A 16,878-nucleotide genomic window follows, 5' to 3' on the forward strand; every position below is an offset into this window, starting at 1 on the left:
CGACGCTAGCAAGGACAGACAGGAAACAAATGGTGGAATAAGTCAAAACATTCGCAGGTTTTGTGGGATTTTGTTAAAATTCTACTTTTAACATCCCATGATATCGAATCCCACACCTTACTCTCACAGTTTATTTGCCTCACAAGAGAACACAAATGATGTTTGATTCAAACTTAAACTTAACTTTTATAAACCATAATTCCCAAGACCAAACAGAAATTGAACAAACCATCTACAAATAACGCAAACTTCTTCATCTCAAACTACACAAAGGCTACACTTTATTAGCCAAACGGATTTGAAATTATTCAAATTAAGCATTTCATAACGAGGTTTGAATTCGACACACTTTAGGGTAAACTCATACCTAAAATTTAAATAATACCAAAAGTTTTCTCCCCATCAAGCCATCTCAAAGAGGCGGTTTTTGGGGATGGTCAAATTGAAATAAGATTAAGGAGGAACTGAAGTATAAAATGAGATGAAAGAGGAAGATGCTGACAAAAGCATAATTAGCATGGTAATGTTAAAAGACAGGCAGTTGGCAGTTGGTCAAGGAAGTTAAAGCAAACATCAATTATTGAAATGAATAGGTCAAGTAAAGCAGCAGAAGGCAGTATTCAATTCATGGCTGGAGGTAAAAAAAAAAAAAAAAAAAAAAAAAAAAAANCGCCTTCAAACCACAGTTTTTGGTACTATAGGGATATTCAATATTTATGGTCCTCAACTTTAGACCAAAATAACCAAAAGGATATAGGAATGGGTCATCCAACAACTCTTTATTGCTTCTAGTCAAAAGCAGGCTATGACGAATCTTAGCTGCCGCTTCTCACGAATCATCCAAACATTCTATTCCTAATTTTGTTTTTAAAGCCTAAATCAAGGAGGATTACAAGCGCAAAGGGAGGGCAAGGTTGACAAATGGGATGATGATTTCGACATTAAATTGCAGAAGCCAGAATGTACAGGATTTTACTGAGTTGTTGACCCCGTCCAAAAAGAAACTGTCACTCACAAGATAGTTTTTGTTTTGGAGATTACTTTGTGGTTTATTGGTAATTATCAAGAACATTCTAAACAGAAAAAGGATCAAGAAACTCCCATATTTTGGAGTGAAATATGGCCTAAAGTTTGGAAGTCTCCGTCTAATAAGATTGACATCAAATACTTGACTGATGCGTTACTCAGTCTTTTCTCTGACTGTCTCACGGCTCAATGCCACCAAATGGCTCACTCTCTAGACACTACCCCATGTTCTCTATTGTCGTTCACTTCAAAGTCAGACTCATATACAAGTGAAGATGCTATTCCAAAGCTTGTTCCAGGTACAAGGGCATCCTAAAGTTCATTGTAACCATTTTAAAGAACACAGGCTTCCAGAGCGATGATTGGTTCGAGGAAATATTGACTATCACAAATAGGGTATGGATAGAGGAATAGATGGTCACCAAAGGCTAGGGATAAAATACCCCACCCAGGTTTTTAGATGGGTACACGTAAGCTTAACTCAAAAAGACCCATCTATGTTGTATTTTCCTAACACGTGGACTATTGTGAGCATTACATACAATTGAGCTAAAGGTGCATCTCTATAGAATTTCTATTCCTAAATGGTCAAATGAACTTATTAAACCGCAAGAACCAGCACCTTAATTGTTCCCTGGCTGTTAGCAGTGAGGATAGTAGGACTGTTACTCTTCCAGCAAACAGCACTGATGAAATAAGATCCCACATCATCCTCCACATCGGCTGCATCAGGTGAGCCAAATCTATGCCATGTCAGAGGTCTGGATATTTCCTGATACAGAGGCAAACCCTGTGTTAGTTCTAGGATAAAGAATGGAGAACCACGGTTTTGAATATAACTAACCTTGTGGTAGACAAAGATTTCATTTGTTTCACTGCCACAAGCAATGTAGTCTTTATTTACTGTGAGACCAACAAAGTTTTTCTCATTTGTATGACCTCTAAAGGTACGAACCTGTCGAAACAAAATGGATGAATTCAGACAATTCTTCAACAATTTTTTTTAAACTGGAATGCATGCATTATGTATATACTCACTGGCAGATTTTCCTTTACATCCCACAATCGTAAGGTGCTGTCTGTAGATGCAGAGGCTAGCTCACTGTTCGATAAAAATTTTACATATGAGACAGCTTTCTTGTGACCAGTGAAGACGTGAAGTGGATGGCTGATTTTTCTTAGGTCATAATAATGAATATTATGATCTGCTGAACCAACCTGAAGAATAGCCAACGATTTCATGCCTCAAGTCTCCCCTTTCATTATTTATTTTAAAGAACCAACAACAAACCGGAACCGTGGAGCAAATGATCCAATCACAGAACAAAAAGATGCATGATAAGAAAATATAGACAAAAAATAGATACATTCCTAAGCAGAAATGAAGTGTGATGCTCCAATAGGAACTTCAACAGACAAGTGCAAAAGGCAAGAATAAACTCCAGAAAAATAAATTGAAGGAGCATACTGCAATGTGATTGCTGGATCCAGGATTGAATTTGACACAACAGATATTGGCCTTCATGTCGATATCAAGGACACTGTTCTCCTGTTTCATGCACCAAACTTTGACCTGCATGTTAAATTGAAAGCAGATGCAGCAAGTCATTATGAAACAGTCAACCCATAACCATCATAAGATTCCACTAAAAATCAAGTTTATTTTGTCTGTCCGCCCCCCAACCCCAACTAGGACAATGCTATCAAGTTGAGATATGTCCTGCCCAAATTTCACCTTTAATTTAAATTCTGATACAGTTACTCTGGAAATCCTCCTGGCCCTAAAACTAAATATTGGCCAATTGAGTAAAATAATTCTTGATAAGGCTCAAAGTTGTAGGTTTGAGAAAGGTAAGTTAACTGAAGAAGGGAAAGGTACGATGATGTTGTGAGAATGATACATTTTGAACATGCCAAATGCTAGGTATCGGTTGAAAAACATCTTTAATTTGCTACAAAGTTTGTAGAAAATTTGAAGAAATAAGAGACTAATAAAACCAGGCACAGGACACCATTTCAAACTAGATACTAGTTATTTATTCACAAAGAGGCTCCTACCATAATAAGCGATAAAGGGTATTCGTATCTCAAGCAGAATTTTGTTCACACACCAGGTGTCCATATATTGCTTCCTTTCCTTCCATTTTCTTATTTTATATTAATTTACTTTTATTTTTATTTGNTACAATCATGATCTCTAATGTTTTTTTATTTATTTATGTAGTTTCTATCTTATCCATATGATTTGAATGCATGGTGTACCCCTGATTTTTCAATAGTTCATGCGCCAAAAGCTGTTAATTGATTGAAAACATTGACAATCACAAACTTTTATTTTGACGGAGTCAATTTAAGGGCACTTTTATCCTTTTTCAAATGAATAAGGATCAAGCTGACCGAACAAAACTTGATCTTTACTTTTTAATTAAAAAAAACAGTTAAAATCCAAACATCTGTTGTGCATATAAATGTGTTAGAAAATGCAGATAAATGAGGAACACAAATTTTTCAGCAGCCTATAATGCCAATGTTTTTGCAAGGAAATAGAAGCAGCAAGAAGATGCACAATCAAATAATGATGCTACACTAAGAGTACATCAAGAAGAATCACATAATCTACAACCCACATCTATTTTGAAGCATATAGTGAACTATTTTTATCTTTAAGAATACACAACACCCTGTTTGCATACAACCATGAACAAAAAAATTTCTACAATAAATAAAATAATTAAGTACCTTGCAATCATCACTACCAGACACCAACCTTGACGGTTCTGTACATGAAAAATCAACACTCCAAGCACGTTTTTCATGCTCTTCATACTCCAACACACTCTGAGACACAATGTTAGACAAGTAAGCTATTCTAGTATAAACTCCTGATCGGATAAGAGAAAAGTAGTAAATGTTAAATATAGGAAACCATGTGGTTATAACTTACCTGCCCTCTATTTACATCCCAAACTGTTACCACACCCTCGTAGTCGCTGCTAGCTATAATGTTTTTTGATAGTTTGTTCCAACTCAAACAACTTAGTTTTGCACGTGTTGACATTTCCACTATAGGACAGTGGACATCAGTAGATTCATTTACAACCTATAAAAAAACAGCAAGAAGGTTATGAAGGTCATAGAAAAGCTGCATAGCTTCATAAATAGACCTTTCATCATCATCATCATTGGTACCATAGAATGACCAAAGTACAGCAATCATAGTCCAACCGACAAGCTCTCCACCAAACAAGGGTTAATCAACTCCAAAATCCCGTTCATTAAATCATTATTGATACAAATTCCTTATAAATTATGTCAATAATGGTAACGACTCATGCCCAAAATTCGAAATTCAAATTCAGCACCTGATGACCCTAACATTCCCCTGCAACATGATCATGTTACTTACTCCTCGCTCCTAAGAGTGAAAATTATCCTCACAGACCAACACAAGTCCTTCCAGTATGCCCTCACTCACATGCATCTTAAGAAAATTCCTCAGAGGTCACCCACTGTAAAATTGTGGTAAGTAAAGCATGCTTAACCATAGAGTTCCTATGATTGAGCTACCGAAAAGGAAGGCACTTGTTGGCATAGGTAATGACAAACAATTCTTTTAAGTCCTTCTTAATCATCCTATTCCCAGGATAGCTCTCATTTAGATGTGGTCATAGTTCATTCATGTACTCTATCCCTACTCGGGTCTCACATGCTCATTAGCTTCCGCCTTGATTCGTCCCCGAACCATACCTTACTGGGAGAATACCGCTCTGATACCATTTATAATGACCCATTCCTAGGATTCGGATCAGGATACAAAATCCGGATCCAACACCTGAGTGACCCAAACATTCCCCTGCGACATAGCCACATTACTTACTCCTTGCTTCTAAGAATGAACACTATCCCCACATATCAACACAAGTCCTTCCAACATGCTTTGTCTTCACTCACATGCACCCTAGGAAAATTCCCCAGAGGTTACCCAACATAGAATACTCCAAGTAAAGCACGTTTAACCATGGAGTTCCTATGATTGATCCACCGAAAAGGAAGGTGCACCTTGTTGGTATAGGTAGTGACTTTTAATTCTTTTAAGCCTTTCTTGATCATCCTATCCTCAAGATCGCTCTCATCTAGATGTGGTCTCGGTTCATTCATGTGTCCCTCCTATACTCGGGCGTCACAGTAATCGTTATGTGGAGAGAAAGATCATATCATGGCAATACTTTTGCCAAATCAACCATAGTATGTGCTAATGGCTAGAAATTAATTAGGGGCTAGGATTTGACATGTTCACTGAATACAGAGAATGATTAGGAGGAACACCACGAGACAAAAAATCAAGGAGTAAAGGCATCTAAACATAGACATTACCGAAGAGAAGTCGAACACTTTTATGCATCGAGAAACTCCAGCAGTAGCGAACAATTCATCATCTCGGTCAAATTCAATGCTGAAATATGATAAAACCAAACAATCAACTCAAGGAAACTTGAGGAACATGCTATAGTAACAGCAATAATCCTGATGAACAATCTCAATTATATGACAAAGTTCCAGATTCAATTTGCATTGTCACTAATGAAATTAAATTTCAGAAATTCTTGACAGCCGGCTGCCTCCCTCACCTTGATACTATGTTGGTGGAGTGAAATAGATCTCCATGTCTAAGTTCAGCAATGACTCTCAAGCGACTATTTATTCAACAGAAAGAAGTTGCATTATGTTAGTCATGTCTGAAATTTTTGCCATAGTTTGCACCAAATATATACAATTCACTTAAGGGACAATAGCCTACATCAGCCTTCCTACCTGTATCGCGTGAAGGTAGTCAATACTGATTGAAAATCTGAAAGGCCTGCAGTATATCCTTCTCTGTGTATAACATTTTTATCCTTTTCCTGCTGGTCTAGCAGTTGATTTGGCAGCTGACGTCGCTTTTGCAGATAACATTCTTGTAGGTCATTGAACTGAAGCCACAGAAGGAACTAGAATCAGAAGAAAAATAATAGCGAAGAAGAGGAAGGAAGAAAGGAAGGAAAGAAAATAGAGAAGAAGAGGCAAAAGTAAACTCCATTAAAAGAAAGATAAGAGGAAACTTAGACAAAAAAAAGTCCAAGCAATAGAACCATGCAATACAAAGATCTGAAGAAACCCAAGTTCCCCACCATTCATACACTACCAATCATCAATCAAAAAGGGAGAAAAAAGGAGAGAGAAACATTCTAAAATTTGTTATGGTGGAATCATAGAGCTGCTATGATTTGAAGTCAAAATCACAGGAGGATAAATATTTGGTCTCTTGGTTTACATTTTGCTGTTGTGATTTTTATTTGACAAAATGTGTAGCAACCAAAAAGCCATAAACCGGAGCCCAAGAAACAGGTTTTCTTTTTTCTTTCCCTCTTTTTTTCTTAAATTTTTTATTTTTTTTTAAAGAGAAATAACTTCCATTAAAGTGAACGAAAAGTGATAACTATCATGACAAGCCAAAAGAGTTTAATCAAATCCACATAGACAAGAAAGGGAGTAACCAAAAAATTCAAGAGGATTCACCAATTCAAAATAACAAAAACAACTTGGTCAAAATGCTCATCAAACTCCCTATGTTCATCATAATGCTAAGATTCTTCCTTCCTTCCAATAAACCAGCAATAAAGACAGTATCCAACAGAATTCCAGGTTTTCCTTCTCATTCTTACGATCACGTGTAATTTCTTCCACCATATCTTTAATTGAAAGCCAGTGGCTCCATGCTGAGTTAAACCTGTATTCTAGATTTCCTTTTCAAACTTGAAATAATCCCAGTATCCCAGCCGTCTCCAATTAAATGGATTTTTGTAGTAGCCCAAACCCAAGCCCAAGCCCACCACTAACCGATATTGTCTTCTTTGAGCTTTCTCTTTCATACTTCCCTCAAGGTTTTTAAAATGCGTCTGCTAGGGAGAGATTTCCACACCCTTATAAAGAATGCTTTGTCTCCTCTCCAATCCACCCCCCCTCGGGTCCCAGCATCCTCACTGGCACTCGTTTCCTTCTCCAATCGATGTGGGACCCCCCAATCCACCCCCCCCTTCGGGGCCCATCGTCCTTGTTGGCACACTGCCACGTGTCCACCCCCTTCAAGGCCCAGTGTCCTTGCTAGTACGCTGCCTCGCGTCCACCCCCCTTCGGGGCCTAGCGTCCTTGCTGGCACACTGCCTCATGTCCACCCCCCTTTGGGGTTCAGCCTCCTCACTGGCACACTGCCTCATGTCCACCCCCCTTTGGGGTTCAGCCTCCTCACTGGTACATCGACCGATGTCTGGCTCTAATAACATTTGTAATAGCTCAAGCTCACCGCTAGCAGATATTGTCCTCTTTGGACTTTCCCTTCTGGGCCCCTCAAGCCCCTCAAGGTTTTTAAAACATGTCTGCTAGGGAGAAGTTTCCATACTCTTATAAAGAATGTTTCGTTCTCCTTCCCACCGATGTGGGATCTCACAATTTTAGTGCAAGAGACGGCATATGTATGTCGCAAGAGGGTTTCCATGCAGCCAAGGGTCCTCCCAAACCTCACTGTGTTCTTATTTCCTGGTCTGGAGCATGATAAGAAATTAGCTATTAATTGACTAGTGCTAAAGAGAACAATTCTCCCTCAGACCCTCCACAGCTATTCTGAGACCAACTCCTTATCCCTATGTCGCTTTTGGGCCTGATTTAATCATAGGGGGGAGAAACAATTTTGCAAATTAACAAGATACTTTGCTTTACCTCAGTACACCCTTAATTGCGCATCAAAAATTAGACAGGAATAAGGTTTTTTCGTTGAAAACTCTCTCTATTTCTATCATTAGCTGATGATCAAGGCAACAAGACCCATACCACTCTATTTGGAAAGGGAACTATCCAAGGAAGGTGAAAATTATCCTTTGGGAACTCAGTCTCTCCTGCTTAAATACTTATGACAGGCTACAAAGAAGATCGCCATGGTTAAATATATCTCCAAGCTGTTGTACCCTATGCAAAGAAGATGAAGAATCCCACGTGCCTACTCCTATACACATACTTATTTAATCTAACCGCTAACATTGAATATCGAGAACTGGAAATAACTATGCGGCGAGAATGGATGAACTGAGAGGTATATATTGAAAAATGAAGCATGTCAAACAAAACCTGAGCATGGACCCGTTTTTTCCTTGCAACAGATAGACCAGTATGATTCACTTGTGGTTCTGGCCCATTTAATGCATCCTTTCTGTAGAGTCCATAAGTGCTGACTTGACTCCTTGAATCTGCTTTCTTATTTTGAAAATTTCCAGCAGATACAACACCCCAGGTGTTTAAAGAAGTAGAGGTAGGCCCATCATTTCTCTTATCCGTTAATGACGACCAAGGTTCTCTAGCTTTCATATCATCTCCAGCCATATGTAGCTTCATAGAATACCTGTCCCTTGCACAATAAAGTTCCATCCTATGTCTCTCCACTGCACTTATGTCCGCCTTAATAAACTGAAGATCAGTTTGCACCTGTCAAAATAGTTATGAAGAGAATAATTAGATAAATGATCACATAGATATTGAGCTGAAAAAACCAAAACCAATTAGAAAGTTTTTCTTAAATACAGGTTATCAGTGCACAGGTATCCATGACCATTTGCTAAAACTCCCTTCTAGATGATTGCTTACCTCATGCCCTCCTGGTAGTGAGTTCAAAAAACAAATTCTCTCTTCTAACTCTAACCCAAAAATACCTTTTTGCACCTCACACATAAGTATGGACTACTGGAGGTCTATAATAATCATATACCACAACTACAACTAATCACATATATTTTATTAATTGATACAAAGGCAAGTACATTTCACAAGCCGAAGTTTAAAATGCCCAAATAGAAAAAGGTTAAATAATGTGAAATGCAATAGTCAACTTTAAACAGCATCGTCAATACTGACAACATGCAAAAGATATTACTGAACTAGAGGAAAAATACCTCACTGAGCTCGCTAACTTTTTGCTTCCTCAGGATATGTAAGAAGTCTGTTAATATATTCATATTTCTATCAGATTCTTCTTGTTCCATCTTTCTCTTCTTCTCAGAAAGCATTGACAAGAGGGAATCCAACTCCTTAATTGACACATCACAGCCCTAGCAAGAAAACAAGAACACTATAACGCTTACCATTGCTCCATGATGAAACGCATGAAGTACAAAAACCTAAATACAACTAATATCACAGAAGCCCAACAATTCAGAGGCACGCAAAGGTGTAAATTGAGACCATAGTTGCTAAGATATTAAGTAATACTTCCAATTTAAAATTTATGCAAACGCAAATCAGATGTAGTGGGGCCTTGTTGACTAACCTCTTGTAAAGCACGGCGAAAAAGTTCAATGGGGGTTGCAGTTTTTGCTATTTGATGAGCAGACGTCTTCTTCAGTAGCTACAATGTGGTACAGAGAAACCGTATCATGATCAGCTGCATTTTCAAATCAATCATTTCAAAACAAAGATGTCCATGTCTGTTCACTAATATGCATACATTAGGTTACTAGAACTAATTTTTGGTTAAAGTAGAAGAATAGACATAGAATTAAGCATATTTATCTGATAAAATATTATTCTATTAATTATAAAAGAACAATCATTTTGATTAGGAAAGTAAAAGAAAACCATATCAATATGAAGAATCAAAAGAAAATGACTGCACAGATTTCAATTGTACTTCAGCACTAGAAGTAGTAGAATGAGATTGGCATCTATATACATGCTTCATAAAATAACAACATTTTAATGGTTGCTATAAATATTATAAAGTTCAATGCTTAAACTGCATCGCCAATGAAATTAATCAAGAATATTAATAGAGAAAACACGCACGCCAAAAAATAAAAAGTACCAATAACAGACGATTTCTCAATATGAGAAGAGGATATGACTACATGGAAATAAATTTCAACTCATTGGCAAAGACGATTAAAATTTAGGAAGCTATTATTTTCACTGAACTAAACTTCCATTAGAAATCGGCATCAGTGATTGCAAATTCACTACCTAGTTTGGGTCAATGATCATTCTTAGATGATTCTACATAAGGGAGCTTCGCATTTCAAACATTCAGATCATCTCATTGTTACGTACAGCGTCTAATTCTATAGAGAGACCCAAATTTTATTCTAGGCTAATAAAACACAATCCGCACATCGAAGAGTTAATATCTTACATTGCTTTATAAGATATATAGTACACTTAACTGGAATCTTAACTAAGCCACTCCAAGTATGAAAAATAGGCTCAAGTGACGTAGTAATGCTATAAATCTATAATAGACGAATCAATCAAAAAAAATAAAAATAAAAAGGCAAAAAGGAAAAAAAGACGAAGTAGGATTTGTAAGACAAAAATTACTAAAATAATTCGAAGAGAAAAGGTCGACAAAGCTAGTAATCTTATTCATTGTCTAGTAACTGATTGTATAAGCTATAAGCACAAAAAAATCAAGGCACATAAACAGCACAATATAAGTATAATGATCGAATCTTTCCTATCTCAGACCTTGCCGGGACATTTGTTCACAATTTTCGTAAATAATTTCGGAATTTCCTCAAGACCCAAAGCAAGCACGAAAATTAACCCAAAGCACAGTATAAAGTCATCAATCGCAACAAACGGTGCATAAAAACTCGAAATAAGAAGTGAATTAAAGAAAACAAACCTTGTCAAGCAAGAGGTTAGGAAACAGCTGGACGGAGGTGAGATGTTGAGCACAGCAAGGGCAATCGCTCTTGTTGCGGAGATGAGTGATGATGCACATATAGCAGAAACTGTGGCCGCAGGCAGTGAGGAACGCATCCCTAATGATCTGCATGCAAATCGGGCAGAGGAAGTCCTTATCCAACTGAGCTGAAGCTTCGCCGACAGTGTCGAGCTCCGCGAGTGAGCAATCGGGAATTGACGGCGCTGAAATCGTCGAAGACAGAGGCTCCGTCTTCACCGCCGGAACCAAGGCTCCGGTTGATCCTTCGTCCATCTACCTTTCTGAGGAACGAGTTGTCTGAACGAGAGCAAAGTAGGAGAGAGAGAGAGAGAGATAGAGAGAGGAAGAGGGAGGCAAAGAGAAGGAGAGAATGGAAGGACCGAAGGTGGAGAGTGGGACCCATGATAGTCTTTGTGAAGGCCACAACGCCCCACGTGATCATTGCCGCCAACGACGTCGTTCTGGTTTATACGTTATTTGTGTTGGGCTTCTTATTCCAAATCTTACATTGACTGTCAGCCCGCCACGTGGGACGATAGAGATTTGGCTTCATTTTTTTACTTATGTTCACGTGACTGATTAATCACAATAATAATATTATTAATTACAGTCTAAATTATAATTAATATGTTAATGAAATTTTTGTAGTCTCAAATGTGAACGTCTATAGATGATTTTTAAATATTTACAAAAAATAAAATTATATGTTTATTATATCTTAGTTTATATACTTTTTAGTAATTTCAATAAATGAAATTAGATATTTATCAATATACATTCTAAAAAATTTAAATGTTTATTTACATTTTATATTTTTTTCTATTTATTTTAAATGACAATATCATTATTACTTTTATCAATTTTAATAAAAATTAAATCAAGCTCGTAAGGACTGATTTAAAGATTCATTGGGTATTTCCTATAAATGTAGACGATTCTAAAAAAAATAATATTTAAATTTAATCGTAAAATAAAATTTTTATGGAAAAAACAAAAACTCCCACGTGCGGTAAAATAAAAGGGAAGCAATTTCACGAGACGGTCCATAAGGCCCAATAAACGTGACCCGGAAATAGAAGGTTGTCATGGGCTTCAGGCCCAAATTTTCGTAGAATGCGAGCCCAAATAATTTCATTCAGCCCAATGAAGTAGGTATCTCGTTATTCATTTTTAAATTAAATAAAATTATTATATGATATGTGAACTTATGAAATTTAAATTAAATTAAAAAATTCAACAAACACTAGAATTTAAAGACCAAAATATTTCTATAAACAAAAATAATTATATTTATTAATGGTGTATGGAATAATTTTTAATAATTGAATTAAAGTGGTCTCTTATTTTGAGCATGAAGAACAAATTAAAGCTTTTATTAGCCAAAACATAGGTATAATATAACAACAATGGAGGGAGAGAGAATAATATAATATAAAAAAATAAACTAGTTATACAACATATAACATAGGTATACAAGCTCAGGAGGAATAGACAGAAAATTAAAACATCCACGATTGAAGTCCTAAACACTTGCACGGAAACGACTCGGCGGGTGCAAAAAGTGAGCTCGACCCATGAGGATAAATGAATGGACTTGCAAGGTCAAGAAAAATTTGAACAATTTTCGTGGATTGAAAAGGAAAAAGAAAGACGTAAAGCGAGAAAAGCTCAGGAGAGATACGGCCGTGAGTTGCATCAAAAGGGAGGTGTAGGGTTTGGGGAGGGTTGGCGGGGGGAGAGAGGGAGAGGGTCAGCCATGGGAGGAGGAAGGAGGAGGAGGAGGTGGGCGGAGAGAAGGGCGGAGAGATGGGGAGAGAAAGAAGAGGTGGAGGAGAGGGAGAGGTTGAACAGTGCCATGATGGGAGAGGAAGAAGGAGGTTAGGGGTTATTTATAATCAGATGGGAAGAGAGAGGAGAGGGTATAATTGGGTGTTTTTAATGGAAAATGCTATCGATGTGTCGTTTTCCACATAGGAAGGGGACAGGATGGATGGTGAGAGTTTGTTTTCTTGGGATTCAACGTTACCTATTCAATGTCAAATGCCTCTCTCTCTCTCTCTCTCTCTCTCTCTCTCTTATTATTATTATTTTTTTAATGCAAATGTAATTTATTTATTTGTAATAAATTTTTGAAAATTATAAATATAAAATTTTGCATGTTTATTAATTTTCTAACATATATTTTTAATTATAAAGATATTGGATAACAATTAATTACAAAATTATTAAAACGTGTTATATTTTGTGGTCTGGAAGCCCATAATTTCCCACAGTGAAAATGTACAATTTATGTTAGAAAACGACGTAGTTTCAAGGGTGTAAATATGTAAATGAAATTATTTACAAAAAAAAATATTTAAATTTCAAAATTTGAAATCTCAAACTTTCATAACAAAGGAAAAAACAACCAAAAAGTTTTCCACAAACAAAACATTTATATTTATTGCAAACTATTGAAAACAACAACATGGGAGGCTGTCTGTTTATTAATTTTTTAAAAATAATAAATAATAATAATAAAAATAAAAATAAAAAAGTACTTTCACTAAATAGGAAATTGTAACAGGAAATTGGCAAAGCAGTAAGACCCATTTATTGGTTGTTATCAACAAAAAAGAAAAGAGAAAAATACAGATTTTGACCATTCAAAAAGTGCTTTCTGTCTCTAAAATCACTATTTTTCTCTCTGGGGAATCAGAAATTAAATAAACAAAACCCTAGGGACTATGCTGCAAATAGTTATTTTCATCAAACTCTATACCCATTTCCTGACAACTATTTTTATTTATTTTTTTACCCAAAAGGGTACAATGGCAAATTTCCACAAATAATAATTTCTTTAAAATTAAAAAAAAAAAAAAAAAAAAAACCCTTCCCATTTCCTATGTAATTATTACCTTCATAGCCATTGCAGCGGCAGAGATCTTCAGAATACAATACTGCTCCAATGTATGGTCAATCTCATGTGGCCCTTCTTACATTTATTATTCTCCTTACTCTTTAAAATGCCCCTGCCTTTCTAAATTATTACAATATTGCCACCCCCTTTATTTAAAAAAAGAAATAAAGCTCTGCTTTCTCCCTATTAATTAGTGTTTGACCGTGGGGGTTTGACTTCACTATTAATTTTTCATAATTAAACCTAATTCTTTTTAATAAAACGAGAAATCTCAGGGGGTTTTTGGTAAGAAAAAAAGGGTAAAAAGTAAAAATATAAGAAAGATGGAGGAGTAAATTTGGAAGTAAAAATAAAAGAGGGGAGGGCACTGAGAAAGTGACAGTAAAGGGAGGTTTAATTGCATATACTTGAGTGCCTTACTGACAGATTTTGAATATGGAGAATTAAGAGCCCGTGAAGTCATCATTACTTATTGCGTCATCCCACTTCATTCTACTTTTTTTATTCCCTAAAATGCCCACTCCGTTTCCATCTTATACCTATTTTACTTTCTTCTTTTTTTTTTTTACTCCCAAATAATAATATTAATCAAGTTGCCCATCATAATATTAAAATTTTAAAATATAATAATAATCAAATTGATTCACTATAATTAAATTTAATAATAATATTATTAATCAAATTTAATCCTACGAGTGGCTTTAAATTTTTATACTAAACACCAGCGAATGTAAATTCATAATGGGCCTTGACAAGACCTCAAGGCGTGGCCCAATAGGCCCAACTTACATGAATCTCAGGCCGTTATGGAGGTTCTTCATTCCTGGTCAAACTTGCAACGTGCAAGAAAAAAGGGAAAATTTCCAATCAACTTATTACTATTATTCTTACGAAATTTTAAATTTCGATATTTTTGTCAATATATTCAACATTTAGAGCTTAATTATAATATAAAAAAACTAAAAAAATATAGTAAAAATAACAAGAAGATGTGAACGTAGTATAAAATATTTATTTATTTATTTTGTGATATTTTATATTTATAAATTTTGCTTGAAATATGGAATTTTATAAAAACAAAATTGCTATAGAAAAAAAAAGTTGAGATTCCATAACTTTATTTCAAATTGTACGTGTGGGAAGATCCAACATCGGCTAATTTAGGGAATGATCATGAGTTTATAATCAATGAATATTATTTCCATTGTTTTGATACCTTTTGGGGAAACCCAAAGCAAAACCATGAGAGATTATGCTAAAAGTGACAATATCATACCATTGTGAAGAGTCGTGTTCATCTGACATAGTATCAGAACCATACCCTAAACTGTTAAAAGTGGACAATATCATACCATTGTAGAGAGTTATGTTCATCTGACATGGTATCAGAGTCATGCCTCCTCAAATGTCGAACAAGAGTATTGTGAGTCTCGAATACATAGTAAAAAATGACTAAGACTTCAAAAGAACGAGTTGGATGAAAGTCCCACATCGGCTAATTTAGAGAATAATCACGAGTTTATAATCAAGGAATACTATGAGGCCTTTTGGGGAAGCCCAAACTAAAGTCACGAGAGTTTACACTCAAGACACGCCCACTAGCTTCCCTGATTATAAACTAAAGTCAGGAGAGCTTACACTCAAGACACGCCCAAACTAAAGTCACGAGAGCTTACACTCAAGTAACGAGAGCTGACTAAGACTCAAGACACTCAAGAAATCAAGTGCCCAAACTAAAGTCACGAGAGCTTACACTCAAGTAACGAGAGCTAACTAAGACTCAAGACACTCAAGAAATCAAGTGGGCGTGTATGATATTGAAGAGGACATTTCTCTTTTTCATGCCAGCTTCCCTGATTGCCCACTAGCTTTGATTGATAACGAAATCTTAGACCAAAAACAATTCAAACCCAAGCACGCCCGCCGACCTTTAAATTTAATTGGGAATCCTTTGAAAGTTGCTTTGCCAACAAAAGCATCACGCCACACCCTCTTTCCTCTAGCCGCCTCTCACATTGCTATCACTATGAAATCACCGGATATCGAATGGTATGCTAGCAAGAAGATCTCGAACGGGTAGATTGTAAGATCTCATGTTAGTTTGAGAGAAGAACAAAACAAAATAATATCGGCTAGCAGTAGGCTTAAGCTGTTATAAAAAATTTATATTTTTGCAATTCATAGCGTTGGAATTTTCATCATTTAGTGTATTTTTTTCAAAATTTACGTGATTGTGCTTACAGAGAAAATTAGGTGATACTCTAGAGTGTGCATGCACGAGGCAAGAATGTTTGAATCGTCTTTCGATTCAATAGATGACGTTGAATAGTTCACGGAAGCAAGGTCTAATTGATATCCAAATGACTTGTCACTCAACCGCTGACCCATTTAGTGTTTGTCTATGTCACCTTGAAGCTTACTTTTCAAATTCGCGTAGAGATAAGCTTAGTAATATTAATATAATAACGTGCATGGGGTTTAAAATAAAAGGCCACCTTGTTTTTAACTAAGCTTAAATGAGAGATTAGTCTTTACTTAATATAATTAAGCATGCTTAATAAACGCACTAATTCGGTTTAACGGCAGCAATGACGACACAGGCAGCCTTTTTCGTATTTTTAATGCAATATTGCCCTAGCCGTCCAGCTGCCCAACGGACGGCAATGACTATGAATTATGTGGAACGTATTGTCGCCGTGTAAATTAATGGTTTTATAAAATAGCTATGACGTGGATTGGTGAGGAAGGGTACGTGGCAGCTGTGGCCTCGTGATGGAGCATATTCCTCTAAAGGTTCCATATCCGGCCCCACTCCCCCAAACCCATGTCATCATTTCACGTTCCAATTCTCACCTGTCATTTTCTTTTTCTTTTATTATTATTATTATTTTCGTGTAAAACAAATTATATAAAATGATCCCGAATATTATCTTAACTAGTTTTTCCTTTTATTGTTTATATTTCAGAGTTATAAATAAATAAATTTCCACGTAATAATTTATTTGAAATTTCCACGTAACATTAAAAAAAAACACGAACTTATAATAATTAATTAAAAATAGGAGAAGTAAACATGACATAATTATATATATTCGATTTAAGCGACATAGAATTATAATAAATAATGGACTAATAATTTAAATATTTTTTCAATTAAACATAGTTTTTTATTTATTTAAAACATTGAATTATAAAAAGTTTATTATATTTT

General features: G+C 35.8%; 1 protein-coding gene across 1 annotated transcript; it reads right to left on the minus strand.

Moving 5' to 3' along the window:
* Window positions 1–1,392: 1,392 nt before the first annotated feature.
* LOC111777443 (E3 ubiquitin-protein ligase COP1) lies at window positions 1,393–11,148 on the minus strand. The gene is made up of 13 exons (XM_023657054.1): window positions 10,727–11,148; window positions 9,377–9,454; window positions 9,003–9,158; window positions 8,185–8,538; window positions 5,839–5,996; window positions 5,655–5,720; window positions 5,401–5,479; window positions 3,971–4,126; window positions 3,766–3,864; window positions 2,495–2,599; window positions 2,065–2,244; window positions 1,871–1,981; window positions 1,393–1,798 (listed from the first exon to the last, which is right to left on the minus strand). The coding sequence occupies exons 1-13, from the start codon at window positions 11,039–11,041 to the stop codon at window positions 1,628–1,630; spliced, it is 2,028 nt and encodes a 675-aa protein (XP_023512822.1). The 5' UTR covers window positions 11,042–11,148; the 3' UTR covers window positions 1,393–1,627.
* Window positions 11,149–16,878: the final 5,730 nt, after the last annotated feature.

The sequence above is a fragment of the Cucurbita pepo genome, chromosome LG16 (assembly GCF_002806865.2).
Source record: "Cucurbita pepo subsp. pepo cultivar mu-cu-16 chromosome LG16, ASM280686v2, whole genome shotgun sequence".
Classification (NCBI taxonomy): domain Eukaryota; kingdom Viridiplantae; phylum Streptophyta; class Magnoliopsida; order Cucurbitales; family Cucurbitaceae; genus Cucurbita; species Cucurbita pepo.

Excerpts from the sequence above, each read along its gene's own strand:
- LOC111777443 (XM_023657054.1), bottom strand. The coding sequence starts at position 11,041 with ATGGACGAAGGATCAACCGGAGCCTTGGTTCCGGCGGTGAAGACGGAG. Across the intron at positions 9,455-10,726 it reads CTAACCTCTTGCTTGACAAG|CTACTGAAGAAGACGTCTGC; the intron begins GTTTGTTTTCTT and ends ACCACATTGTAG. Across the intron at positions 1,982-2,064 it reads ATGTAAAGGAAAATCTGCCA|GTTCGTACCTTTAGAGGTCA; the intron begins GTGAGTATATAC and ends TTGTTTCGACAG.